This window comes from Podospora pseudoanserina, chromosome 3 (genome assembly GCF_035222485.1).
Source record: "Podospora pseudoanserina strain CBS 124.78 chromosome 3, whole genome shotgun sequence".
Taxonomy (NCBI): Eukaryota; Fungi; Ascomycota; class Sordariomycetes; order Sordariales; family Podosporaceae; genus Podospora; species Podospora pseudoanserina.
The window spans coordinates 1598529-1624628 of record NC_085922.1 but is presented as its reverse complement, the minus strand read 5'-3'; the positions used below and the strand labels follow the sequence as shown (position 1 = coordinate 1624628).

General features: G+C 54.8%; 9 protein-coding genes across 9 annotated transcripts; 5 read left to right on the top strand and 4 right to left on the bottom strand.

The window, feature by feature from the left end:
* Positions 1-380: 380 nt before the first annotated feature.
* Positions 381-3235, top strand: QC764_304580 (uncharacterized protein). Its single transcript, XM_062945575.1, has 2 exons — positions 381-2840; positions 2903-3235. The coding sequence occupies exons 1-2, from the start codon at positions 672-674 to the stop codon at positions 3146-3148; spliced, it is 2415 nt and encodes an 804-aa protein (XP_062801573.1). The 5' UTR covers positions 381-671; the 3' UTR covers positions 3149-3235.
* Positions 3236-3822: 587 nt separating this feature from the next.
* Positions 3823-6010, top strand: QC764_304575 (uncharacterized protein; the record flags this gene model as incomplete). The annotated part of the gene is made up of 5 exons (XM_062945574.1): positions 3823-4092; positions 4129-4345; positions 4397-5148; positions 5212-5605; positions 5724-6010. 5 exons carry the CDS (start codon positions 3823-3825, stop codon positions 6008-6010), a joined length of 1920 nt encoding a protein of 639 aa, XP_062801572.1.
* Positions 6011-6645: 635 nt separating this feature from the next.
* Positions 6646-7856, bottom strand: QC764_0051730 (uncharacterized protein). The gene is made up of 3 exons (XM_062940420.1): positions 7667-7856; positions 7360-7584; positions 6646-7306 (listed from the first exon to the last, which is right to left on the bottom strand). The coding sequence occupies exons 2-3, from the start codon at positions 7498-7500 to the stop codon at positions 6833-6835; spliced, it is 615 nt and encodes a 204-aa protein (XP_062801571.1). The 5' UTR covers positions 7501-7584; positions 7667-7856; the 3' UTR covers positions 6646-6832.
* Positions 7857-8775: 919 nt separating this feature from the next.
* QC764_304570 (uncharacterized protein) lies at positions 8776-12336 on the top strand (the record flags this gene model as incomplete). The annotated part of the gene is made up of 1 exon (XM_062945573.1): positions 8776-12336. One exon carries the CDS (start codon positions 8776-8778, stop codon positions 12334-12336), a length of 3561 nt encoding a protein of 1186 aa, XP_062801570.1.
* QC764_304560 (uncharacterized protein) lies at positions 9025-17065 on the bottom strand. The gene is made up of 3 exons (XM_062945572.1): positions 14725-17065; positions 14453-14554; positions 9025-14398 (listed from the first exon to the last, which is right to left on the bottom strand). The coding sequence occupies exons 2-3, from the start codon at positions 14538-14540 to the stop codon at positions 12483-12485; spliced, it is 2004 nt and encodes a 667-aa protein (XP_062801568.1). The 5' UTR covers positions 14541-14554; positions 14725-17065; the 3' UTR covers positions 9025-12482.
* On the top strand, positions 14785-16818 carry irc3 (putative ATP-dependent helicase IRC3; the record flags this gene model as incomplete). Its single annotated transcript, XM_062945571.1, has 1 exon — positions 14785-16818. The coding sequence occupies one exon, from the start codon at positions 14785-14787 to the stop codon at positions 16816-16818; it is 2034 nt and encodes a 677-aa protein (XP_062801569.1).
* Positions 17066-20175: 3110 nt separating the features above from the next.
* lsb6 (Phosphatidylinositol 4-kinase LSB6) lies at positions 20176-23215 on the bottom strand (the record flags this gene model as incomplete). Its single annotated transcript, XM_062945570.1, has 2 exons — positions 20176-22753; positions 23211-23215. The coding sequence occupies 2 exons, from the start codon at positions 23213-23215 to the stop codon at positions 20176-20178; spliced, it is 2583 nt and encodes an 860-aa protein (XP_062801567.1).
* A 499-nt stretch (positions 23216-23714) lies between these two features.
* Positions 23715-24032, top strand: QC764_304530 (uncharacterized protein; the record flags this gene model as incomplete). The annotated part of the gene is made up of 1 exon (XM_062945569.1): positions 23715-24032. The coding sequence occupies one exon, from the start codon at positions 23715-23717 to the stop codon at positions 24030-24032; it is 318 nt and encodes a 105-aa protein (XP_062801566.1).
* A 563-nt stretch (positions 24033-24595) lies between these two features.
* Positions 24596-26071, bottom strand: QC764_304527 (uncharacterized protein; the record flags this gene model as incomplete). Its single annotated transcript, XM_062945568.1, has 1 exon — positions 24596-26071. One exon carries the CDS (start codon positions 26069-26071, stop codon positions 24596-24598), a length of 1476 nt encoding a protein of 491 aa, XP_062801565.1.
* Between the last annotated feature and the right edge of the window lie 29 nt (positions 26072-26100).

Genomic DNA, 26100 nt, shown 5'->3' with positions numbered 1-26100 from the left:
GGGCCCGATATGCCAGGGCAGGTGATGGATGGCCTTCAACCTAAGCCTGCTGCACCCTCCTTCTTCATGGTTCCCAGTGGAGGTTTCTTGCCATCTCGGCCGAGAGGTATCATGACAGCTGCCATTCGTAGCATTCATATGTTGCATCTGTTCCATGATCTCCCATTGGACATATGTGCTTCATTATTTCAAACTGAATTTGTGCTTTGCATCTCCCGTAGCCACTGCCATGTTCCCCGCAAACGCTGGCGCCTTTCCTGGGGCATTGCTGGGGCAGTGACCCACTAAACACCGACGACCCGGCACCCGAGTCCCGCTGTCGCAGCATCGTTGCGGGGGTGGCTTCACTGCCCGGGCCAATGCAGGGTCTACATTTTCCCGCCTGCCAGTCCCGACCGATTTGCCGACATTTCGACGGTCCAAGATGGCGACTGGGAGTCGGGCCTTCATCTGCGGCCTGAATTGTGTCTGATTATCTGATAGGTAGATGCCCTCACTCATTATATTCAGTCTCACAAATCAAGATACTAGCATCACAAGCCCCGTCTCGACTTTTCATCCCGTCCCTGATCACGCACCAATGGTCCAGCTCACGGTGCCATATCGATACCACAAGAGACCACCGAGCTGAGGACCATTTCAACAGCCGTGTCGACGCCACGGACAACACCATGGCTCCACCAAAGAATGAACGGGCCTTCGAGGCAAACTCATCCATTGTCCTCGTCGGATGCCGCGGGGCAGGGAAGCGGACCTTGGGATTCATGGGAGCCCTTCACCTACGCCGACGACTGGTCACAGAGGAGCACTACTTTGAGAAAACCACGGGATTATCACGTGGGGAGTATCTCGCCCGACATGGCAGGGAGGCCTTTGCCAGGCAGGATATCGAGGTGTTCAAACGAATGTTGGACAGCAACAGGACCGGGTGTATCATCGAATGTGGCATGAGCAGCCTTACGGGAGAGGCACAGGACGCACTAAGACAGTACTCCAGCACCAACCCAGTCGTCTACATTCACCGCGAAAAGGAGCAAATTGCCCGACATTTGGACGCTGCCGACCTTCAACAGCTCCTGAAAGCCGACGAGCGGCATAGAAGCTGCTCCAATTTTGAGTACTACAACCTCTACGATCCCCCAAACAAATCTGGGGGTCACATTTCGGGCACGAGCTCGGGGGCCAGCACACCACTGAATGGCCGACAGTCTGGGCCATCGAAGCTTTTAAGTGCCAGGGAAGATTTTACCAGATTTCTCGACATCGTCACAGGGAGGGGCGCCACCAAGGCCTGGTTGGAGAGCCCATTTTCTGTGAGCTCAGTGCCACCGGAATTCCGGTCATATTCCTACGCGTTGCGACTCAGACTATCCTATTTGATGGACATGGATCTGGAATGGGAGGATTTTGAGGCGAGAGGAGATTGCGTCGAGTTCATCATCGATCACTGGCCAGACGATCTGATGAACGTTATTGCGAGACAAATCGCCTTGATAAGGAGAAAACTCGGCATTCCAATCATCTACCATGTGGAAGAAAACCCACGAGGGGAAAGACGAAGAACGCCGGAAGAAAAAGACGCCATGGATGCTGACTTGTTGGAGCTGGGCCTCCGTCTCGGCGTTGACTATATCAGCCTAGATCTCCAGCGCCATGACGAGTTTGTGAACCGGGTACTACGGCACAGAGGAAGGTCAAAGATCATTGGGAACTTCTGGTACATGGGCTTTGGGGCCCTTGCTTGGCAGGACGACAGACAGATGGAAAACTACAAGAGGGCTCAGGGGCTAGGGTGCGAGGTGGTGCGGATGGTCCGCTTCTGCACAAATGACAGCCCGGCTGAGCTTCTGGAAGGCTTCAAGAAGAGGCTACAGCAAGAAGTACCAGACCCAAAGCCACCACTTGTGGCCTACGACTTTTCCGTCCTCGGCGTTCGGACACCACTGCAAAGCAGGATTTTGAATCCCGTGAAGCATCCAGATATGGAGAATGAGCGAGACCACCTTGCCACGGTCTCTACCTACTATCACTCGTATGAGTTGCTTTTCCGGCAGTTTCTTCTGGATCCGCTGCAGTTTTACGTGCTCGGCTCCCACGTATCATATTCGCTATCACCGGCCATGCATAGTGCGGCCTACGACTTCTGCGGGATGCCACACACTTTCCAGGATGTAACGTGCTCTACGATCGACAGGCTGAACCAGATCTGCCTATCAGACTCTTTTGGGGGGGCCAGCTTGACAGCCCCTTTCAAGGTTGCCATCATGCCCCATCTCAAAGTCAAGAGCCACCATGCCACCGCGATAGGAGCAGTCAACGTACTGCTTCCACTCAGGGGAAAGACGAGCGCCATTCTCGACCATGCCAACTCTCGAAACAAGGCCGGGCCTGCACGCGAGTTCTTTGGTGATAATACCGACTGGAGCTCCATTCTGACATGCCTTCGGAGGGCTATCAGTCCACGGAATTTTGTCCAGCCATCTAAAACTACCGGGTTAGTTGTTGGCGCCGGTGGCATGGCCAGAGCTGCCATCTATGCGCTGATTCAGCTGGGATGCCGTAATATCTTTATCTACAACCGAACAGCACCAAATGCCAACCAAGTTGCACAGCACTTCAACGACTGGGCGGCAACACAGGGAATTGTGGGCACAAAAGGAGGGTCACATGAGATCTGCCGAGTCCTTCCATCGCTGTCAGAGCCATGGCCTCGGGCCTACCAACCTCCCACGATGGTGATCTCCTGTGTTCCAGCTACCAGCGCGAATGGGTCCGCGCCTGCTGATTTTGAGATGCCTCTGGACTGGCTTAGGAGTCCGACTGGTGGCGTCGTGGTCGAGGTAAGCATCAGATGAGCCAGCTTTTGTGATATCTAGGTATTTTGCTGACTTTTCTGCTCTAGTTGGCCTACGAGCCTCTGGTAACTCCATTGGTAGCCCAGATGCATGCTGTCAGAGACCACATGTCGCCATCATGGGTGGTCGTCGACGGGTTGGAGGTGGTCGCGGAAATGGCCATCGAGGCCTTTGAGCTGATGACTGGGCGCATGGCCCCCAAGAGGCTCATGAAGGAGGTGTGCAGGAAGACGTGGGAGCAGCAGCAACAACAGCAGCGCCAAGGCAGCGAGATGGCAATGTCGTCTTACTGAACGGGGAGACTTTTGATACGAGCCGAGATTGATGAATGGATACCCTGAGCACTCTCTCATCACAAATGATTGACACGAATATGGCATAGGTCAAACCTACTTTTGCTGTCCCAATTATTTTGTGGGGAGGGTGCCCGAGTTTGTGACTGATGTTTCTTTCTGGTGTTCGAGGGCACTTTCCTGCGCGGGGGCTTTTTCACCATGATCCTTCCAATTCTATGGGAACTTTTCGTTGCGAGAGCCTAGGTTTCTTCCCTTTCGGGCTCACTCTCGGGGCAGTTGACGGGCCCCTGCCCCGACCAAGTTTCGGGGAAGGAACCTGCCTTCCAGTGGTCTTATGGTTCAACGACATCTGGGTTTTTCCCTCTTCCCCTCTCCCTCTCCCTCTCCCATCACCAGTGTCATCAGTCTATCGCCAGTATCATCAGTCAGCCCGCGATTGTTCGTTCGTTACCAGTAGATTTACCGACATCAACACGCAGACACCATTCAGCATCACCACCATGGCACCCGTTGACAAAAGGGACCCGAACACAACGCTCGTGGTCACAACGGTGGTATCCTCCATCCTGGGTGGCTTGGGTTTTTTGCTATTTCTTATATCCTGCGTCCGTTTCTGGGAGGCTGCGAGACGTGATGAGCTGGAATGTGGCTAGAGGTCTTTCGGGCGTTATATGTGCTGCTGCGCTCTACCAGCACCACCCGAGCCAGCAACCCCAAAGGCGGAAAGCGGAGGAGTCGAGGAGACGGAGCTGGACAAGCTCACGCCAGAGGGTAAACGAGCACTGAAAGGGAAAGACAAAGAAGTCGACCCAGAGGCAGAAGTCGACCCAGAGGCAGAAGTCGACCCAGAGGCAGAAGTCGACCCAGAGGCAGAAGTCGACCCAGAGGCAGAAACCGTCCCAGAGGCAGAAGTCGCCCAAAAGGCAGAAGTCGCCCAAAAGGCAGAAGTCGCCCAAAAGGCAGAAGTCGCCCAGAAGGCAGAAGTCATCCCAGAGGCAGAAGTCGTCCCAAAGGCAGAAGTCGTCTCAAAGGCAGAAGTCGTCTCAAAGGCAGAAGTCGTCCCAAAGGCAGAAGACGTCCCAAAGGCAGATGTCAGAAGAATACGCCTACGAGACCCAAATACAGAAATCAGAGGAATACGTGCACGAGACCCAAAGGCACTACGCAAACGAATCCGTTACGACATAGGAGAAGGCACCCAGCGAGGGGAGTCATCTACAACAGCTGCTCAGCGTGTTCCGGGAGGCCCCCAGCGAGGCGAGTCGTCTACAACAGCTGCTCAGCGTGCTCAAAACGATAATCCTTCTGAGGAAGATTCTTTTGAGGAGGACGAAGAATTACGAGAAGTCCCGCTCCCCCCTGAGTGGATATGTAGACGGAAGGACAACGGCAAAGTTTTTATCAACCTCAAGACCGGGAAGGAGACCGATGTTGATCCGCGAGGAACACAGGAACAGCTCGAGAACGTGTGGCGGCATCCGGGACGTTGTGATTTCCCCCCTGACTGGGACGTATTTTGCGACTCTGCCGGCAGACATTATTATGCCGACTTCTCCAGAAGCGCACCCAGAAGGACGCGGCTGGACCCGCGAGGTGATCGCATTCCAAGAGGTGCTGGGGGAGAAATACTGACGCCGGAACATTGCCACGGTTGGGTGAAGTTGCGGACGCGTGACCACATTCCTTACTACATCAACAAGATCACAGGCGAGAGGTCGTGGGAGGATCCGCTGGAAAGAGAGGGGGGTAGGGGAACACCACCAGTGCCGCCGGAGGATTTGCGCAATTTGCTGAGTTTGAAGAGGGTTGGAAACGCGCCTCGCAATGTCAACACCAGCACAGACGGCGAGGAGACGCCGGAGGACCCGCGAGCTGCTTGGCGGGCTCCAGCACGTTTTGTGGAGGCATTACAGATGATACCGGACCATTGCCCCGGTTGGGTGAAGATATGGACGGCTGGAAATGTGCCTAAATATATCAACACCGGCACGGGCGAGGTGACGGTGGAGGATCCGCGAGATTAGCTAGCTCCGGGAGCGGCTGCGAGACCACCGCTGCAGCCGGACGAGTTGCCCGGTTGGGTGGCGGTTCAAATGCCCGAGAACGTGCTTCATTATATCAATATCAGGACTGGCGAGCTGGCGGAGGAGGATCCGCGAGATTTGCTGGCTCGAAGAGCTTGTTCTGATCCACTGCGGCCGTGGGTTTGGCCCAGTTCGACGAGGTTCCGGAGGTGTGACGGTACGCTAGCTGGTGCGGGAGCCGGTGAGGGATCCAGTGCTGGAGGGGGTGAGGGATCCAGTTCTGGAGCAAGTGCTAAAGCGGGTGCGGAAATAACACCAATGGAAGTTTTGTCTAGCAACATGATGTTCCGGACGCGTGACGGTACGCTAGTTCCAAGCGGTATTGCGAGAGCTGATGTGGCTTCGGGTTCTGGCGGGGGTGCTGGAGCGGGTGTGGGATCCAGTTCTGTAGCAAATGCTGGAGCGAGTGCAAAAAAACCAGTGCAGCCGGAAGTTTTGCCCAGGGTATTGAGGTCCCGGGCGCCTGGGGCCCCGCCTCGCTATATCAGGCGTACCAGAGGCGAGGGAACTGGTGCGGGAGCTGGTGTGGCTTCGGGTTCCGAGGTGGATGCGGGATCTAGTGCTGGAGGGGGTGATGGATCTGGTACTGGAGGGGGTGAGGGATCTGGTTCTGGAGGGGGTGAGGGATCTGGTTCTGGAGGGGGTTAGAGATCCAGTTCTGGAGGGGGTGCGGGATCTGGTGCTGGAGGGGGTGCGGGATCCGGTTCTGGAGCAAATACTGGAGCGGGTGCGGGAACAACACCAGTGCAGCCGAAGGTGTTGCCCAGCTCAATGAGGTCCCAGACGCCCGGGGCCCCGCCTCGCTCTGTTGGGCGTAGCAGAGGCGAGATGACGGAGGAGGATTGGCGAATTGTACGATATCTAAGAAATGCTGTGGAGGCAGTAGCACGGCGGCCGGTGTCTTTGCCCCCACTGCGGCGGCCGGTGTCTTGGGCCAGCTCGTCGACGTTCGTGACGTTCGGGACGCGTGAAGATACGCTGGCTCCAAGAGCTGGTGCTGGAGCAAATGGGGGAGGAAGTGATGGAGTAAATGGGGGAGCAAGTTCTGGAGCAAGTTCTGGAGCAAGTTCTTAAACAGGTACAGGATCCAGTGCTGGAGAGGATACGGACGTGAATGGCAAATCGAATCATGAATGAGGCATGTCTGATTCGAAAAGGAGGGCATTACACAACAACAGACGACACTTTTGCTCGGCAGTCTTGTTTCAACTCAGCGATTTTTTCTTTCTTTCTGTAACATGGGGGAGGTATGAAATCATACTGGTTGGTTTGTGTTGATCAGGGGGTCAAGTTGTTGGGGGGAATTAGTGCGAGGAATGTAGATGATGTAGCGATGTAGTTAGTAGGGGTGTGGATGAAGCGTGTAGTTTGTGTTTTACCAGCCCTTACTTGGTTGATGGTGGTGTGTATGCGTATGATGTGTATGATGCGTATTTGTGTGATTTATATGGTTTTGTTTTAGAGGTATTGGATGGGTTGGTGGGTTGTGAAGGGGTGCTGATTATCTTTAGGCATAAGGGGGTGTTGGCTATGTTGAAAGGCGTGTATATCATTTTGAGAGGAGTACTTATTTTCTTGAAAGGAATGGTAGCTATCTTTAAATGCGTGATTCGGGGATGGTGGGGGAGTAGTAGGTGCTTGGGATAGGGGGGACGGGAGGGATAGGGGAGGTTGGTGTGGTGAACTGGTGGTGGGTGGTGTAGTGGGACTGTTGTTGGGGGTAACTGATGGTTGTTGGTAAGGGTGGTGGTGGTGGTGATGGGTTTTGGTTGATGATGATGGAGAGGGTGAGTAGGAGGAGGAGGGCGAGATCGAGAAAGAGGTTTAGGGCGGTGGTTGCGAGGCCGATTTTGGACCAGGTTGGGGTGAGGGGTTGGGTGGTGGTTTGGGAGAGGAGTGGGTAGGTGAGGAGGAGGTCGACTTGTTTGGCGTGGTAGCAGAGGCTGGCGGCCCAGAGGCCGGTGCCGAGGAGGAGGAGGAGGATGGGGGTGGTGAATATTTGGTGGGTGTTTCGGGTTGGGATGGAATGAGTGAGGCAGAGGGAGAGGGCTAGGAGGAGGTGGATGCTGGTCTGGGGGGGTTAGTGAGTGATATATTGGGGATATGAGGAGGGAACCTACTTACGGCGATGATGGTGAGGATTGTTGGGGTTGTGGCTAGGTTGAAGACATAGGTGGAGGAGTAGATGGCTACTGCGGCTAGCAAGACTTGGACTGGGAGGATCCAGTTGAAGGCTCGGGGGATGTTGACTCTTTCGGGTGTCATTTTGAGGGAGGATTACCCCTGGATCAAGAAGACATGGGAGGGTGAGGTTGATGGTGGTTTAAGACACTTTCGACATTTGCTTCACTTCGCGAACATGAGAATGGCTTCAAATATAAGGCTGGATATCAGGTAGAAGGGGCCAACATGAACCGTTGAAGATGCCCACCATATTCAAGAGAAACTGCGGCTGATGAACTCGAACAACAACATATCGCTGTCATTGGGCTGGCAGACAGGCAGCCACTCCAATGAGATGCTGCTCGATCATGATAGGCGGCATTTCGAGCGCCGCAGATACGATATGCATTTTACACCTCACACCCAAAGAGCCAGATTCAAGTGAGTTTTAGGTGGTGAGTGAGGTTGAGAGGAAGTTAGTGTTCGGGAAGCAAGCCACTAGACCCTGGAGGTTGATGTGCTCCACAAAATGTTAGTGTTCCCGCAACTGTTTGCAGCAATGCACTAACACTTTTTCGAGAACAACCCCACCCAATACACTCTTCCACCCCAAAAACCGGCGGCCTCTCTCTTCAACACCATCCTTCCTTTTTCATCAGAATGCGGATTGCTTATTGGTAGCGACACCAACCGCACAGCCGGTTCGACCATCAGCCTCTCAATACCTGACATCGCGGGCTTGGAGCTGTCCAGCAGAGGTGCTGCGCCACGATGACTTCCAGACTCGGTGCCAATTTCAACCATTGTCTTTTTCATTTTCAGAAGAAGCGAGTATAGGTCTATCACTTGCACATATCACCGAATCGAGTAGACCGTCTTCTGCAATTCATCACGGCAAGGCATTTTCGCACAGCAAACCTCATTCCTTCTCGCGACCTGCAAGAAGTATGCCGTTCTACCAAGTAAACACCGGCCAGTGACTCACCGGAGTCATTCCAGGGTCTCTTTAGTGGTCGTACCTGCGTTAGCGGGCTCCGATGGACCCCAAAAGCGGCTTAAGCGGTGGGAATTGGCGAGCTGGGCGCCGCCAATGCGGGGAAGCAGTCATTGATGCTGTGGGAATGCGTCGTTGGGTATGGTGAGATGTGAGGTCATGTATAAGACTGAGCGGTCCTTGGATCTGGGTTCCTGTTGGAGTTGCTATCAGATTCGATATCGCTTTATTTCATCGCAGTGTAACAGGGCGACATCACTGATCTATTTCACGATCGACACGACACAGTTCACAACTGCGAATAGCTTCACTTTCACACCACTTATACCCCCCTTTTACAACCTCGATAAATCTCTATCAAGTTTTAGTCGCCAACAACAGCCATGGCGACCGACGAACCCTCATTCGACTCCTCATTCAACTCATACGACACAGCCCTCGCCATCCTCCCCTACGAGTCCCAATGGCCAACCCTTAACCGCATCCGCTCCCTCTACGACGCTGCCTCCCACAAATGGCCACCCCACGTCAACCTCATTTACCCCTTCTGCCCCCCTTCCTCCCTCCCCGCCGCTTCTCACATCATTTCCTCAATCCTCTCCACCCGGAAAACAACCCCTGACCCATTTACGATTGCACTCACTCAGCCAGGACACTTTCCCCGCCGCAACGAAAGTGTCTGTTTCCTCACTTCCCCCTACCAAGACCAGCGTGAACAGCTCAGAGACCTTGTTCATGATCTTGTCAGTGGATTTAAGAAACGGGGGGTAGAGGGGAAGAATGATCGACCCTTTAAGATGCATTTGACCATGGGGCAGGCTGCGGGCGAGGTAGGGGGGAAGGAGTGGGAAAATTTGATGGGAAAGTTGGGTCTGATGTCGGGGTGTTATTTCAGAGTGGAAGAACTGGTGATTTTGAGGAGGGAAAATGGGAAGATGAGACTTTGGGGGACGGTGGGGGTGCATGATGGGAAGGTGACGGTTTTGGAAGAGACGAGGGGGTTCGATCAGGGGTTTTTGGGAGAGACGGGGGAAGAGAAGGGTTATAGAGATGAGCTGATGAGCGGGAGGACGGTGTACTGGGATGAGGAGATGCGGATTTGGGGGGTTGCTCAGGAGGGGGACTATGATCGAGATGACAGCGATGAAGGGCAAGGGAGAAAGACGTTGACGGTGGCGAGTTATAACGTTCTCGCTGAGTTTGAGTACCCACAAAAAGAGGACCGGTATCCCCTCCTTGTGAACAACATTCTCGACGACAAGGCCGACGCGGACGCGCTAGTCTTGCAGGAAGTCACGGATGGGTTCCTGTCGTTTCTGCTCAGTGACGAGAGAGTCTCGGATCGGTATCCGTATTGCTCTCACGGACCGCCTGATCAGCCGGGTATGGGGCCGCTGCCGAATTTTCTCAATATGGTTGTCTTGAGCAAGGTCGCCTTTGACTGGGAATCTGTTTCTTTCCAGAGGAAGCACAAGGGTGCTTTGGTGGCTAGGTTTCGACATGTGGGAAAGTGGCAGGGGGATGAGTTCAAGCCGGTTGTGCTGGCGGTGGTTCATCTCAGTCATGGACTTACTGATGGGGCGGTGGCATCGAGGAAGGGGGATATCAAGAGGTTGATTGGGTATTTGGAGGAGAATTATGGGGGGTGTCCTTGGGTGCTGGCTGGGGATTGGAATATTGCTACTTCGAAAGAGGCCATTCAGGAGGCGCTGGAGAAGAAGAATGTTTCGGACCTTACGGTTGAGCAGTGGAAAGGATTGGACACTATTTTCAAGGACGCCGGCTTGGTGGATGCCTGGGAGGTTACTGCTGAGGACAAGGATGGTGGTGCGACATGGGATCCGCCTGTCAATGGTGTTGCGGTGACTTTGAGTGGTGGAAATATCTGGCCACAGCGATATGACCGGATTCTTGTTCGCGGCGAGGATTTTCTCGATGTGAAGGAGTTCAACATGTTTGGTCAGGAAAAGGGCCATGTTGGAGATGCTGTCGAGGAGTCCTTCGCCAGTGACCACTGGGGGATCCGGGCTGTGCTCAGCATTGGAGGGCTTGGAGATGACGAGAAAGAGGAAATGGAACAAGAACAGGAGCCAGAAAACCCGCTTGTTGTGCCTGCTCATCTTGAGAAGGCGCCAAAGGCACTCTCGGGGGTTGGCGGTATCAAGGCTTGTCTCTCCGAGCTGAATGTCACCCCCGGCGAGGAAGAAGCTGCCCAGAGAAGAGAGGCCTTTGAGCTGCTCAAAACTCTCCTTCTCGACGCCACCACCAAGACCCCCGCTGCCGCCAGACTCCAATCTTCTGTAGTCGTCGTTCCCGTGGGCTCATACGCTCTCGGAGTATGGACAACCTCATCCGACATCGACGTCTGCTGCATCGGCCCCTTCAGCTCCAACACCTTCTTCTCCGTTGCCTCCTCATGCCTCCGCAAAGCCGCCACCCAGGGTGTCCGCATTCTCCGCCGAGTCAAAGCCAACACAGGCACCATGCTCGAGCTCGAAGTCCAAGGCGTCAGAATGGACCTCCAATACTGCCCGGCCGCCTCCGTTGCTCAACAGTGGCCCAACGTCCTCCGGCTCCCAGCCAAAGATCCCGTCTGGTCCCTCGCCCCGCAGACCCTCAACAAGCTCAAAGCCATCCGCGACATTGATTACCTCCGCCGTTCCATCCCTGATCTTGTCTCTTTCCGCCTAGCCCACCGCTTCATCAAAACCTGGGCTAGATCCCGTGGGGTCTACTCCGCCCGCTTTGGGTACCTATCGGGAATCCAAGTCGCCATCCTCCTCGTTCGCGTGCAGAAGCTTCTTGCCAAATCCAAACCTTCCGTCGAGGATTTGATCACCTCTTTCTTCACCCATTACTCCGCCTTTGACTTTGCCACCAATCTAGTCTTCGACCCAAGCTTTCACACCTCAGTACCGCAATACACACGCTCCTACCGCGAACCCCTCGCCATCATGGGGTACTTCCCTCCCGGCCTTAACACCGCCTCCGCCGCCACCCTCCCCTCCGTCCTGACTCTCCAAAGGGAATTTTCCCTTGCCGCTTCCGCCCTTTCTACCTCCCCATCCTGGTCATCCTTTCTCTCGGCTCCCGCAACAACGTTTTTAACACAGTTCAAAACCTATATCAAGCTCGATCTCTCCTACTGGGGCTTGTCACCCACAAAAGGAGCCTCTTTTCTCGGGTGGTTCGAGTCCCGCTGTGCGCTTTTACTGGTAGACATAGGAAGGAAGTGTCCCTCCCTCCACGCGAGGATCTGGCCAGCGAGGTATGTCGAGGCGGCTGATCTGACAGAGGATGGCGGGTCGTACAGGGGGTGTTATCTCATCGGACTGGACAAGGCGTCGGAGGGCTTGGGGAAGAGCGAGCTGCTGAACGCGCTGGGGCAGTTGCGGGGTGTGCTGCCGAGGTTTGAGGGGCAGATCAGGGGGGATGAGAAGTATTTTAATCCGCAGAATCGGTGGATGTCTGCCTCTCTGGTTAACCAGACCTCGCTTCCGGAGTTGGTGTTGGATGTGAGGGAGTGGGGGGAGGGGAACGCCGGGGAGGAGGAGACGGAAGAGGAGGAGGATGGTGAGGAGGAATTGGAAGAGGCGGGGGATGACGGCGAGGAGGATTATGAGGTTGAGAAGAAGGGGAGGAAGAAGAAGGGAAAGAAGAAGGAGTATGTTATTGTGACGAGAGAGGGGAAGCTGAGGAGCGCGATTGATGTGATGAACCGGTTGAGGTGGGATCCGGGGATGGAGTCGGGGGATTTTGTGGTGGGGTATGAGGATCGGTTCTTGGGAGCGCAGGAGAAGGAACTCGATGACTGGAAGACTGAGCAGACGGATGAGGAGTTTATTCCGCAGCATCGGATTCTGTATTTCAGGAGGAAGAGTGATGATAAGGTTGTTTGGGATAGGAAGAGGAGGATTGATGAGGTTTTTGGGGGTGGGGAGTGATTAAGAGGTAAAGGCACAGGTTTTGTAGGAGACTCTTGAATGGGCTGATGCTGCCTGTCAAACACATAGGTTCACAAGTTCTGTGGTTGAGACTCTGAAATGGATTGATGCTGCCAGTCAAGGTGGTGGAAAGATGACCCACAACATCATTCATCATCATCCCCTTGCTTGTTCAGCTCCCTCAACCTCTCCCGCCCGGCCTTCTCCTTTTCCCTCTCTGCTTGCTTCAACAAGACATACTCCATCTCCCAATTGCTCGGCACCTCCCCCTCTGTCTTCAAACCCCTATCAAACCCCCCAATCAGCTCCGCCACAGTCTTTATTTTTCCTTTACTGGCCGCCGGCCTCACCGGTTCCTCCAGCGGTGCCATCCCCTCAGGCGGCTTCTGGCCCAGCAACTCCCACAGCCTCTTCTCCTCCACCCGCGACGCGCTCATATCAAGCTTGTCCGCGTAACCCTCTCTCTCCTTCTCATTCCTAATCCTGTCCCTCAAGGTCTTCCTCGCCTGCTTGTTATCAGGGTACTCCAACGCACTAAACCTGACCGCCTCGTCCACCTCCTCCAACACAGGCAGCTTCTCAGCCAAGCCATCAATCACAAACGAGTACTCGCTCTCATTCTCATATTGCTCGGCTTCCTCATATCCCGACCCCTCGTCATCATCTTCTCCCTCTGGCGCTGAAGCAGCGGTACCGGGGCCACCACCACCCGTCGTCCGAACCCCCAACACCTCCTCCACCTGATCCCACCCCATCCTCACCTTCCCGTCCTGGGCACTATCGTCCACAACATTCAACCTCAGTCTCCTCGCAGCCTCTCCCCAAAACTTCTCCCTTTCCTTCCTGGCAGGACTAGGCATATTCACCGCCAGCAGCGCAGCCTTCACATCCCCTTTCCAAACCCGCCTGCTAATCTCGGGATAAGCACTCTTCCTCTTTTGGTCTATCCTCTCCTCTGCCATGAAAATAGACGTCGCCACCAATCTTCGCGTGATGGAGACGACCAACGAATAAAAATCCTCAAGCGCAGTAGCACGAATCCCCGGTTTTTGTCCCTTCTCCGGCAGAAAAGTGCGGTAGTTATAGTCTTCCACCCTCGAGTTCATAAACACCCGCTCCGAAAGCTTGAGCCAAGTCCGCAGACGAAAGAGGGGGTGGAAGAGCATTTTGGGGTCGGGATCACGTTCGATTTCTTCGATGTTTTGGGGGGTGATGAGCCAGTGTGCTGGGCCCCATTTGTTAGATTCGAGGGTTCGTTCGTGGGTGAGTTGTTTTGTTGCTACGGCGTCGGAGGCGTCTTCGAGGGCTAGGCAGAGGGCTGGGGAGAGTTCCACTGCGGAAGGGATGTCGGATACGGGGATTGGGTCTGAACCACCGGCCGAAGATTTGAGGAGGGAGATGTAGGCTGAGACTTCGAGTTCGGATTTTGTTTTGAGGCGTTGGGATATGGCGAGGGGGTTGGAGGGGCCGAGGCGGGAGAGGGATTCGAAGAGGAGGATCTTTTCGGTTTCGGTCCAGTATGCGAGGCCGTGTTGGGAGTCGGATAGGGGGGGGAAGGAGGGGGGTGGTGGGAGGAATTTGGTCGAGGCGGAGACGATGTCTTCGTTCAGGAGGTCGAGGTAGGCGGGGCGGAAGGGGGGTGGTGGTTTGCGGCGTTTGAGAGGGGGGGGGGAGGTGGTGCTGAGAGAACGTTTTTTTGGATTGGATTGGGGTGGTTGCTCCGCGGGTAGGTCGTAGTCTGGCGGTGAATCGATGTCATTTTCGTCATCCGAACCAGGCCGGGCAGTGTACTCGGAGGAGGCATCTGACGGGGCATATTCTCGCTCTTCCGCATCATCAGACTCGTTGAGCTCGGGCTCCTCCCGCTCGCAGTCGAAACCTAGAATCTCCGGATCGATATGTGCTGGGTCTACCCCCGAAGATCTGATTGGCATAGATATCCGACGGGAGCGTGGTCCAGTGTTGGGACTTTGGCCGTCTGAACCGTCGTCGATGTCCATGTTAACTTGAGGAGACCGTTCGTTTTGAGTGATGAGCAGTGACTTTAATTCCTCGATCAATTCTGTAATTGATGTTAGCATTACCTTTGATAGGTGGTGTATGAGAGATAACTCACTGATACAGATAAAATCGATCAGGTCGCCTGAAAACATGAGTTTGTTGATGTATTGGTGAGGAAAACTCGGTCGAAACTCAAATCTCATCGGTGATGCTGCAGCTGTTACAGCGAAGCGTTTAGTGAGGTGCGTACTGCAATCCCAGGCGGTCCGCCCACTGAAGAAAACTGACCAATCACACAGCCGCACAGCAGCCCCCAGCTGCAACTTTCACCTCACCAGCTGTCAATCTCAAACATCAACGACCTCTTTTCATGACAAGACGACTTACACACCCACCGTCCATGAGATTTACTCACTCACTCACTCACTCTAGCTCACCATAGCTATCATGAAGCGGCTCATCAAAACCGCCCTCCGTCTCAAAGAATCCCCCAAAGACCCAACCACCTCCTTCCAACTTTGGCCCTCCCGCCCCTTCACCACAACCACCATCCGCCTCTCACAAGAATCACCACCAACCCCCATCCAACTCCGCGCCTACCAAGAAGAATGCATCCAAGCAGTCCTGACCTCCATAACCCAAGGCCACAAACGCCTCGGCATCTCCCTCGCCACCGGCGCCGGCAAAACAGTCATCTTCACCCACCTCATCGACCGTGTCACACCCCCAAACCCCCAAGCAACCCGCACCCTCATCCTCGCCCACAGGCGAGAACTAGTCGAGCAAGCCGCCCGCCACTGCCAGTCAGCCTACCCAAACAAGACCGTCGAAGTCGAGCTTGGAAACCTCCAAGCAACCGGCTTTGCCGACATCACCGTCGCCAGCATGCAATCCATCCTGTCAAAAGACCGTCTCCTGAAGTTCGACCCCTCAAACTACAAACTTGTCCTCGTCGATGAAGCACACCACATCGTCGCCCCAGGCTATCTCAAAATCTTGGAGCACATGAACCTCCGGCAAAAGCAACCCGACTCCCCCACTCTGGTCGGCGTATCAGCCACCTTTTCCCGCTCAGACGGCCTAAAACTAGGAGCGGCCATCGACGAGATCGTCTACCACAAGGATTACATCGACATGATTGCGGACAAGTGGCTTTCCGAAGTCGTCTTTACCACCGTCGAGTCCAGAGCCGACCTCTCCGGCGTCCGAGCCAAGGGTGCGGGTGGGACAGGCGAGTTCGAAACCGCCTCGTTGTCAAGAGCCGTCAACTCCCCCGAGCTAAACGACATTGTCGTTCGAGCCTGGTTTGCAAAAGCCGCACCACCAAAGAGACAGTCCACGCTGGTCTTTTGCGTTGATCTGAGCCATGTGGCGGCTTTGACGGAACGGTTTCGGCATCACGGGATTGATGCCAGGTATGTATTCGGCGACACCCCGGCCAAGGAGCGGGCGGAAACGCTGGAGAAGTTCAAGAAAAAGGAGTTTCCTGTCTTGCTTAACTGTGGTGTTTTTACCGAGGGGACGGATATTCCCAATATTGACTGCGTCGTGTTGGCCAGGCCGACGAGGTCGAGGAATTTGCTGATACAGATGATCGGACGGGGGATGAGGCTGCACGAGGGGAAGGAGAATTGTCATGTTATTGACATGGTGGCGAGTTTGGACGTGGGGATCATCACCACGCCGACGCTGTTTGGGCTGGATCCGGATGAGTTGGTTGCGGAGAAGACGGGAGGGGAACTTCTCGCTTTGGCGAGAGAGGGGGGAGAGAAGAAGGAGACGGCGGAGGGGAGGGAGAAGAGAATGTCGAAGGCTGCCAAGAAGGCGTGTCCGACGGGAGAGAGCTACAAGGTGGCGTTTACCGAGTATGATTCTGTTTTTGACCTGATCTCGGATGCGGCGGGGGAGAAGCATATTAGGGCTATTAGTCAGAATGCGTGGGTGCAGGTGAATCCGAACAAGTACGTTTTGAGCACGGATAGGGATGTGATGCGGTTGGAGAAGGAGGTGGCCGAACCCCCACGCGGGAAAGATGGAGAGGAGGAGGGAGAGAGGAAGACGATGTGGAAGGGGTATGTGATGAGGGCGCTCTCGAATGGGAAGTCACCGTGGGCGGCGCCGAGGGAGATATTAAGGACGATGGATTTTAGGGATGCGGTGCATGGGTGTGATAGGTTTGTGGCGGAATTTTATGCGCCGTTTTATATCTCGCAGAGGATGCCGTGGAGGAAGGCGCCGGCGTCGGAGGGGCAGCTGAGATTTTTGAATAAGCTGAGGTCGAAGCTGGTTCCGCTTGAGCCGGGGGATATCACGAGGGGGAAGGCGGCTGATATGATCACCAAGATTAAGCACGGTGCCAGGGGGAGGTTTGCGGAGTTGGAGGCGGAGAGGAAGAGGAGGGAGAAGATTAATATGTATGCTGAGATGGAGATGCAGAGGAGGGAGATGGAGAAGGTGTCGGTGGGGCCGGTGGCGTCTTGAGATATTTCGTCTTGGAGCTGTTGGAATGTGACGTAGTAGGAGGATTTAAATGAGCGATACCCAGATTTACATATAAAAAAGAGCTTGACCTTACGACGAGATGTATTTTATATCGCTAAACTCAGAACGCCTGTTTTCGATGTTGTTACAGCAACATCGATTTTTGTTTACTTGCCCCTTTTCAGCTTTAAGCCCCGCATCAAACACCCACCCTTTACTCAAGTTATATGCTCGGGTACGATCAGGAAGGCCAAAAAGAAAGAAAAAACCCCGAGTCTCTCCCGCCTGTTGTTGGGGTCCGTTTGGCAGATTGGGTATGTTGATGGCAGGCTTGACCGAAGGAATGGGCTTGACCGAGGCCGGGAGACGGGAACGGTCGGAATATGTTGTCGGAATGCTGGCTTTGAGGATGGACTAAGAGCTGATCGTTCAGGTGAAGTTGAGACAGCGTGGTACACCGGATCAGTGGGCGGGCCTTGCTTTCCACCGGCTGGGTAGCGATCATGCCCTTCAGACCAGACGTAATTATGATCGGAAAGACTGTTGTTGTTGGTGGTGAGATTGGCGAATGGTGTCTTGGTCTTGATCTTGGGCGAGTCTTCGTCGAAGGTAGAGTGACTTTGCGATCGACTCTGACTTTCTTCGCTTGAGACTTTTGACAGACAGATTATGGACTTGTATAGTCTAGGAAGTCGACTCGGATTCTTCTTGGCGGTTTGATGGGTAATGGGTGTATTTTGGTGACTTGATCTTTTCAGCTCAAGCAGTAGATGGACTTCTATCTAGCATGGAAGAAAGAGAAGGTATCACTTTGTAAAAGAATAACAGTCACGATGAGTATCGAGGGGACAGGTCCATCTCGGATATCTATATGCTTCTTACGACCTCGCTGCTATGGAGACTTTTGCTCTTATCTGGAGCAACTGACGATATCACCAACAAGCTGCTCTCCGACTTGCTCTCGTGCCTTCCCATTTTTGACGGTTAGGGATGAAATGGCGCCGAAGAACCTATCGGTCACCCGCCGATCCAATCCATTGTCATCTGAATTGAAGAGTTTTGCACGACCCCGTCCCATTCACCTGGCAAGACTGTCCACCCAGATGCTCCAGTCCCTACATATAACGTACCCTTGGCTTTCCCGTACGCCAATAAAACCTTCCCCTCGACATCAAACAAGACTTCACACCATCAAACATCAACAACAATGGACTCTCCCACCCGCACACGCACCCGCAGGCGCTCTAACACCAGCGCTCATCCCCCGATCACAGCCACAGATATTTCACTCGCCACCACGACCAACTCTCTCAGAATCTTCCCCATCTCCCTCACAAGCTGGCAACAATACCCCCCTCCACCCCTAAGCAACTACGACACAACAAACTACCCCTTCTGGAACCCGGCCCAGCCCAAACCCCGCGAGGAAGCCCCATCTCTAGGCCCAGAACTGGAGAGGTCGATCGGTGAGCGGGAGAGACAAACGGGGCAGTTTGGTGCTGAGCAGTATCGGATGAGGGAGGAAATTTTGGCCATGGAGGAGAGGATTAGGGGGAAGCAGCAGGCGCTGGAGCAGGTTAGGAGGAATAAGATGGAGTTGAGGTTTGATAGGACAAAGGACAACCAGGGTTTGGCGGTGGAGATGGAGCATTTGGGTTTTGTGGAGAGGGAGTTGCTGGGGGAGTTGGAGGTTTTGGGTAGGGAGAGGGAGGGGATGGTGAGGCGGGGAAGGGAGGTGGTGGAGGGGTGGTTGAGGGGGGAGGATAAGAGGTACAAGGGGTATTAGATGGGATGGGAATAGGGAGGCTGATACCCTAGCTTGCACATCTGGTGGTTTTGGCGGGCTAGGGGGTTTTCTTTTGTACTCTTGCATTTTAGAGGCGTTTTTAGATGGCAAGATACCCCGAGCATGGCGCAGTGGTCTTTGGGAAGAGGGCCCCTTCTATTGTCTCCCTGCCGAGACGAGCCAGCGAGGGTAGTCTCGTCTCTCTAATTGAGTTGTCTGTTACCTATGGTTGGCTTTGCTTGGTGTGTGAGGGAGTGGTTAGTTGGGGTACCAAAGTGGGGGGGCATGGTGTTTAGGGGTGTGGAAGCGGTGGTTTTGGCATCCCTCCCCGGGTACCTGATCAGATTTTGCTTTTGTTGTTCGAGAGTTGGGCAGCCGGTCATCAACGGAGGACGGACTAGACTTTTTAGAGGGTGTATAAACTACCAGCAGTCTCGACATGGTCATCCAACATCTTGGGAATGACATCTGCTTTTTAGACTTGCTCTTTGGGCAAGACTGTGAAAAGGGTAATGTCGAAAGTAGACACGGTCGATCAAAACATCATCGAGACTCTCATCTTGAACCTTTCGACGGCCGGTATACCCATCCTGTCGAGACAAGAATATCACCACGACAGAATGGAGTACAAGACCGCTCTCTTCAAACTTTACCCGCCATCCCGAGCCCTCGCCAACACACTTTGATACCCGACGTTTAACCCCTTAGCTACCTTCCCCCCCTGGGTACAAAAATCATCACTCCTACCACCACAAAACCCACACTAAACACCTCCCCATCCCCTCACACAAGTAACACCAACCCCTTCATCCGGCCCCTCCAGTCATGGAAACCCTCGACCTATCTGGAATATCTACTCAACCAACTCACCCCCCCCCCTCCCCACTCCCGCCCCAACAGACACCTCTTACCCACGCTGCCGAAGCAGAAATCACGATGGAAAGACGCCATCCTTTTATTGGCTCTGTCCCTCAAGGTAGCCACCCACCCACCCACCTCCCAGCTACCAACAGGAAGAGTTGGAAACCTCATTCAGCTCTTGCTGATGGAGTGACACGGTCAGCGACCTGGTAGGTCCGTTGGTTCGTGAGCGAGCGAGGTCCTAGTATTCTGGAGCTTTCAGGGTCTTTGACTGTTGCCGAGGGAGAGGGCACGAGGCCACCGCTTGATTAGGCATGTCTACCTCCCTTGTGCTGGTGGTTATCTTTGAGATGGGAGGAGTGGTTAAATGGACTGAAGCTGAGTACCAAAGGGGGCTGGCTGATGAGTGTGGTTGATGGTCTGGCAGGTGTGTTCTGGGGTTCAGAGGAGGAGGGTGGTGGTAGAGAGTAGGGGGCTGTTAACCGTTCTTCAAACACCTGATATTTTCATCGCAGTCTCTTGTTTCTATCCACAACGTGACTGGGTCCCTGATGCAAGAAGAGAAGTCACCGCATCGACTAGTAAAGAAAAAGCTCAGTGCCGATGTAACATAATGATTACTCCTCTGTTCTTTTGTGTAATTCTACCTCCCCTTCCCCCCCTTCCGCTCAAAATAGCTAGAGATATTCACCACCAGCGTGCCTCCCACCTCACCAACAAGTAAAAACCGGATTCCTCGTCTTCACAGCCTCCAACCTCTCCACAATAACCTTCCTCTGGTTCCCCTCCATCCCCTGCGCGGCCGCAAACCCCAGATCCCCACCCTCCAACGCATCCTCCTCCTCCTCCTCCTCCTCCCACTCCCCCACAAACCCCTGCCTCCCCCCCTCCCAGCTCAGCCTCCCCGTCCCATACAGCTGCGCCGCAATGCTGTTGCTCTCCCTCCTCCCCGCCGCCGTCGCAAAGCTAAACCTCCTCTGGTGATGAACCGCCATCGAGCTCGACCCCCGATCAGGCGAGTACATATTCAGCGACCTCTGCGGCTGGCTGTAACTGGCATGCTTCAGCGCAGGTCTCGTCACCTGTACGGGCCCGTTACTGCTGCCGCTGCTGCCGCCCAAAACAGGAGTTTCAAACCGTCCCGGTGTCAACCCAGGCGTAAGCGGCTCCTCCCCCATCGCCAGCTCGAATCTCCCCGGGTTGGGCAGGTCTCCCACCGGACTCGCCATCCCAAGCAGATCCACCACCTCCGCTACCCCCGTCGCGGCCGGGGCACTAGCCGCGTCTGAATCGGCGGTAAAGGCCCCAATATCCATCTCCTCCTCCTCCGCCTCGGCAATAACATCGCTGTTGGATCTCGTCAGTCCAGCAGCAGCACTGGCAGCCTGCTCCGACTCCTCCACCGCCCGTCTCCTCATCTCGGCAGAGGCAACCCTCATAGGAACCGCCACCGGCACGTCGACCAAATCATCCCAGACACACACCTTGGCCCGCCTCGTCAGCTCCAACGGCCCATGGTCCGGCGTCTTCAGCGTCTCCACCACGTTCCACGCCTGCCCCTTCATAACCGCAATCTGCCTCGAAAACATCTTTTCCTGGAAATCCGGGTCCATCTGAAACACCCTCCTCAGCGCAAGCTGTGTCTGCGACCACCATGTGGTCGACGTGAGCAGCGGCAAGAAGTGATCCCTCGTCTTCTGGCTGAACGGCCTGCCGATCAGATCAACCGGCAAGAAAAGCCACCCAAAGGGAAAGCTCCTCCAGGCGTCCGGGTGCTTCCAGGGCCATGACAACGAATTGTCGATGGCACCGATGGAAATCTTGGGGTCCGGTGTGCTCGATACCGGCGTCGAGGCGTTCATGGGCCTCTCTGTTCGGTAAGGGCAAGACGCACGAGTCTTTGGCGGTTCTCTGGTCGACAAATCCACCGGTCTCGGCCCCTCCTCCGGCTCCTCTGGTTCTTCCACGTTGGTGTTGAGCTGGACTGGGTCCGACACTATCGACGCTTTCTGAGCTTCCCAATCGACCTTGATCATCCAATTGTCCAACCCTCTGTCAGTATTCCGCATGATGTAATCCAAAATAACGAGCTTCTCCAGCTCCTCCCGGAACGACTGCTTCAGTGACGGCGTCCACACAAAGTTGCCCGGGCTTGGTGTTGCCGAGGCAGGGCTGCCTTGACCTTCCTCGTCACTATCTCCGTCGCCTTGCATCGCCCCCGTCGGACGGCAGTTATCCACCCATCTCTTCTTCTTTTTTCTGTGGGGATCATTCGTCCGGAAGCCAGATAGGTACTGGTCAGGCCATGGGTGTTCCCGCAGGAAGACGTTGGCATCTTTGAAGCCCTTGAGGAACACCTGGAAACTGCCAGGTTTGGCGGGCAGTGTCTTTTTCTTTCTCGAGAAGTTGTAGCGGTCCCAGAATGGGTAGTGGAAGGATTTCGATGAGAGGTAAACGACGTCGGTGTATGGGACCATGTGAGTTCGTAGCTGGGCGTCGAGGACGTACGCAGCAGCCTCGCTGACGTAGGAAAGATTGGGAATAAGACAAGCCCTGCCGAAACAGCACGGGAACAGGTTTCGATGAATCCACTTGTTCCATTTCGGGTTGCCAGCCGCATACGGCTCCTCGTCCTTGGGCTTGAACACTCCCACAACCTTGCCGTCAGGATTCCTCGCAAAGTAGCTGCCAGAGCTACCCTGCGAGATCATGAGCGGCTGCACGCCCTTCCGAATGGCCTCCCTAACGCTGTCCACAATGACTTCGAATTCCGCCCTTGTCATGTACCCCGGTTCTGGTACAGCCAGCTGTTCGGCTGTGACGGGGCGGACACCCTCAGGGGCTTGGAACACCGAGTGGTGAATCTCCAGCCTCTCTTCCTCGCCCGTCTTTTTGTTCTTCCCGCGCTTGAATTTGGAGGCAATCTCGTCCGCCCACCGCTCGAGGCGGGCATTGATGGCTTTCAGGTCGACCCCTGAGTTGCTCCGAGCTCGGCGACCCCGTCCGCGAAGATTGGCGGATGATGACGACCTCCTCCGCTTCGGCGTCGACATGCCCGAGTGCGGGCGGGGTTGTGTGATAGGCGCATATTGCGGGGCTTGAGCAGGTTGGAGGGAGGCATAGCTGTGGGCGAGGGGATCTTCGTCGTCGGAGTCGTCGCCGAACTGGTCGGCTTGTGCGAGCCTTTCATAGCCCGTTGTTGCTGGGCGCGTGCGTGGCATTGTTGCGGCCGTCGAGGACAAGAACACCCGGAGTGTGAGGACAAATGAGTGAGCGATAGAATTGCGACTGGATTGACACGTCTGTTGTTCAATTTGATGGTTGAAATTAAGGGAGGCCACAACCAGCAGCACTACCTGTCGTACGAGGGCAACAGCGATCTAGAAACCGGTAGGCTACGCGTAGAGAGAAGCTAGAGTATTAATACAGAAACTAAATTCGAAATATAAGCGTGAGAGTGGTTTCCTCTGCCAGGCCAGGGCAAAGAGAGATGATGGCTCAATCAGTAAGAAATGATTGTCTCCTGTTTCTGCTGTCGTCAGTGATTACAGCGAGGATCGAAGCGTGCCAGGGACACGGAGCCAGGCCACCAATGAGGCAATGACGGCAGCGGGTGTGCTGGGGAATCCTGTGGAGCCCACAGTGTTCAGTTCCCCCCCTTCATCCCCTGCCGCACTGTCCAGGCCTGGCCGTCAAGGTCCCCAATAATTCCGACGTCCACCCACTTACAATGTTTCAACAACACTTCATCTTTTTTCTACGAAACCTCCCAGCAGCATCAGCGTTGGCGTGATTGCTTGATTTCTTTTAGATCCCTCCCTACTCAACCACAACTCTCCTATCATTTTCCTCTCGGCTTTAGTCTCCCCCATCCGGAGCAGACCGGCGGCAGCTACCCACCAACCCTCCCCAATCGGAACACCGTTTCTGTTTCAATCCCCCCGTCGTCTTACTATTCTCATACTCATGCATGCAGTAGTGTAGCAGCCTACCGCCTCGTTGATCTAGAACCCTTTATTCGTTCCCTCGGCCTCGCACCAGCACACAACCAACACCACATGCCAGAACGTGGTGTCTCTTGGTTCTTGTTCAACCTCGTCGTGCAGAACACGTAATATTTCTTGCTACCGAGTTCCGGCCTTCTTGTCTGATTTTATTATCGTTCCCCCAGAACAGCAAGGCTGTTTTTCTTTTCTCCTCCCCGCAAGCCCCCCTCATTGCTGCGAACAGGGGTTCAGCCTCAGTCAGAATGCCACGCCAATACTTTTGCTGGAAAGTCTGCCTCACCTTTGGCTGCGGCTGCAAAGAAGACACGGCCACCCACCACGTGTGCGACAGTTTTCGCACAAACTGCAGCTCGTGGGTCACGTACAAGACCACCAACAAGAGCTGTTCTTATCACCGACGGGCTAATGGCCTGGATCTGAAGCAACAGGACGACAAGGAGGAGGATTGGTCGGTCGTGAGCGAGGGCCCAGAGACGCCGGGGTCAGAGGAGGAGACGCAGTGTCAAGTGGGATATCAAGGGACCTGGGAAGGGCAGTATCTGAAGAGGAGGGCTGCTTGAATGGCAAGGGGTGAATATTTCCTGTGGATGATTTGCTGCTGGATGCTGACGTATTGGACAGGTCTTGAGGTTGGTTGATATTACGGACCAGACTGCTATACACCCATCGCAACTTACCCACATTCTCCTTCTCACACGAGCCGCAGAACATCAGCAGGCATATGATGATATCAATAGTTATTCAGCAAATCAGTTGACAAGTTCACAACATGTCAGGGTATCTTGTGCAATACTGGTCTTGTGTGTCCAGAACCCGTCTCTTGCTATGGAAAGCAACTATTCCAACACACTAAGATGTATCTCGGTTATCATAATATCGAACGCCATATACGCCTGGGTATCTTGCTAACCATCCCCGAACCATGCCAACCCCTGAAAAAAAAACCCGCAACTCCCAGCTTCCAGTTCCCAGTTCCCAACTCCGACCCCGGGGCCGCCAGTATTGCGGATGAGAATACCGCCCCCCGGCGCTATAATACATCCCCTTCGTCTGGCCTATTGAGCTTCGCCATGTCGACAGTAATCCGTGAATACCGTCTCGTGTCTATTCCCCCCGCCCCTCTCTAATCAGGCATAACCTTCCCCAACTCCCCAACAAACTCCTCCAACTCTTCCTCCTCACCATCATCTACCACTTCCTCCTCCCCTTTTTCCAACCCCAAAATCTTCCCCCAATCAAACTTATCCCTCCCATACCCCGCATCCTCCATAGCCCTCCTCACCTCCCCCCTCAACCTCCAAACCTCCCCCCTCCTCTTGACAACCCCCCTCGTCTCCCTTGTCAACAACTCGTCCAACTCAACCCTCTCCTGCATCTTCTTGATCTCCCGCCCAAACATCTCAAACCTGAGCTCCTCCCTCAGAAGCTCCCCTCCCTTGTTCCAAGCGCCCCTCTTCAGAAAAGCCCCCCACCATCTGGGCGGCGGGCTCATCAAATAGTCCTCCGGCAGGTCAACCCCGGGATTATCCTTCTTCCAGCGCAAAAAGTCGGTTTGCTGAGCCATCATCTTGTCTTGAAGCTCCTCGTTTTGGTCGGGCAGCTTCGTGCTCTTCCATCTCGACCTGGAAGAAAGATCCATCGCCATCATTGAGGTGAAAAGTCTCTCCTTGGCGAGCTTTTCCCCTTCCCGGTCCGCCTCCTCTTTCCGGCGTCGGAGATGAGCCCTCCGATACCTCCCAGCAGCGTCAAAATCCTGCTCTAGCGACTCCCTCAGAGTAGAATTAAGCTCTCCCCTGATGATCTCCCCCAACGGCGGAAGGCGCGAGAGCCGCTCTTGAATACCGGCGATGATGGTCTCAAAGCACTTCCGCCCGCACCTCTGTGCTTTCGACGCCCTCGCCCTTGCACGGGGGGAGCTCTCAGCCGTGACGGGAGTCGCAAGCAGTGTCGCCAACGCACGTTGGTACTCACCCAGGTTCTTCGCCAGCGTGTCAACCGTCTCCCTGTGGGCGTCCAAGTCCTCGTAGATGAGATCGAGGGCGTCACCCAGAGCGCGGGTCTGGGCGGAGTAGATTCCGACTTGGTGGCCTAGGCAGTCGGGGTTGAAGGGTTTTGGGGAGGGGGGATGGGAGGGGTCGAATTCATCCGTGTCGGGTGGTCTCTCTGGTTCGGGTTTTGGAAAAGGACGGCGGGTGAGGTTATTTGGAGAGAAGGATCGCCAGAAGGAGCTGAGTGATGGGTTGGTTTCGTGATCCAACTGGTTTGTTGGGGAGGCACTGATTAGGTCGGATGATGACAGGACCGCGATTGCGTCCGAGCGGGGAGGTGAGCAAGACCGAGAGTGTTGTTGGCTTTGGGGTGGGCCTGATAGTGGTTGCAAAGCAGTTAGAAGGGCAATTGCCCGTGGTCCAGGTCGGTAACTCGAAGCGGTTTCTTGCGAGCTTGGATGGCGAGTCCCATCGTGAGGAGGCGCACCAACAGTGTCCTGAGCGCATGTGCCGGCGGTGCCCTGAGGGCGAGATGTCCCAGCAGAAAGAGGGGCGCGAATAGAGTCAGCAGCGTCGAGAGGACGAGCTAGTGTTGAGGCTTGGTTGCCCATATTGGTGGTCAGCGCACTGGTCAAGCTAG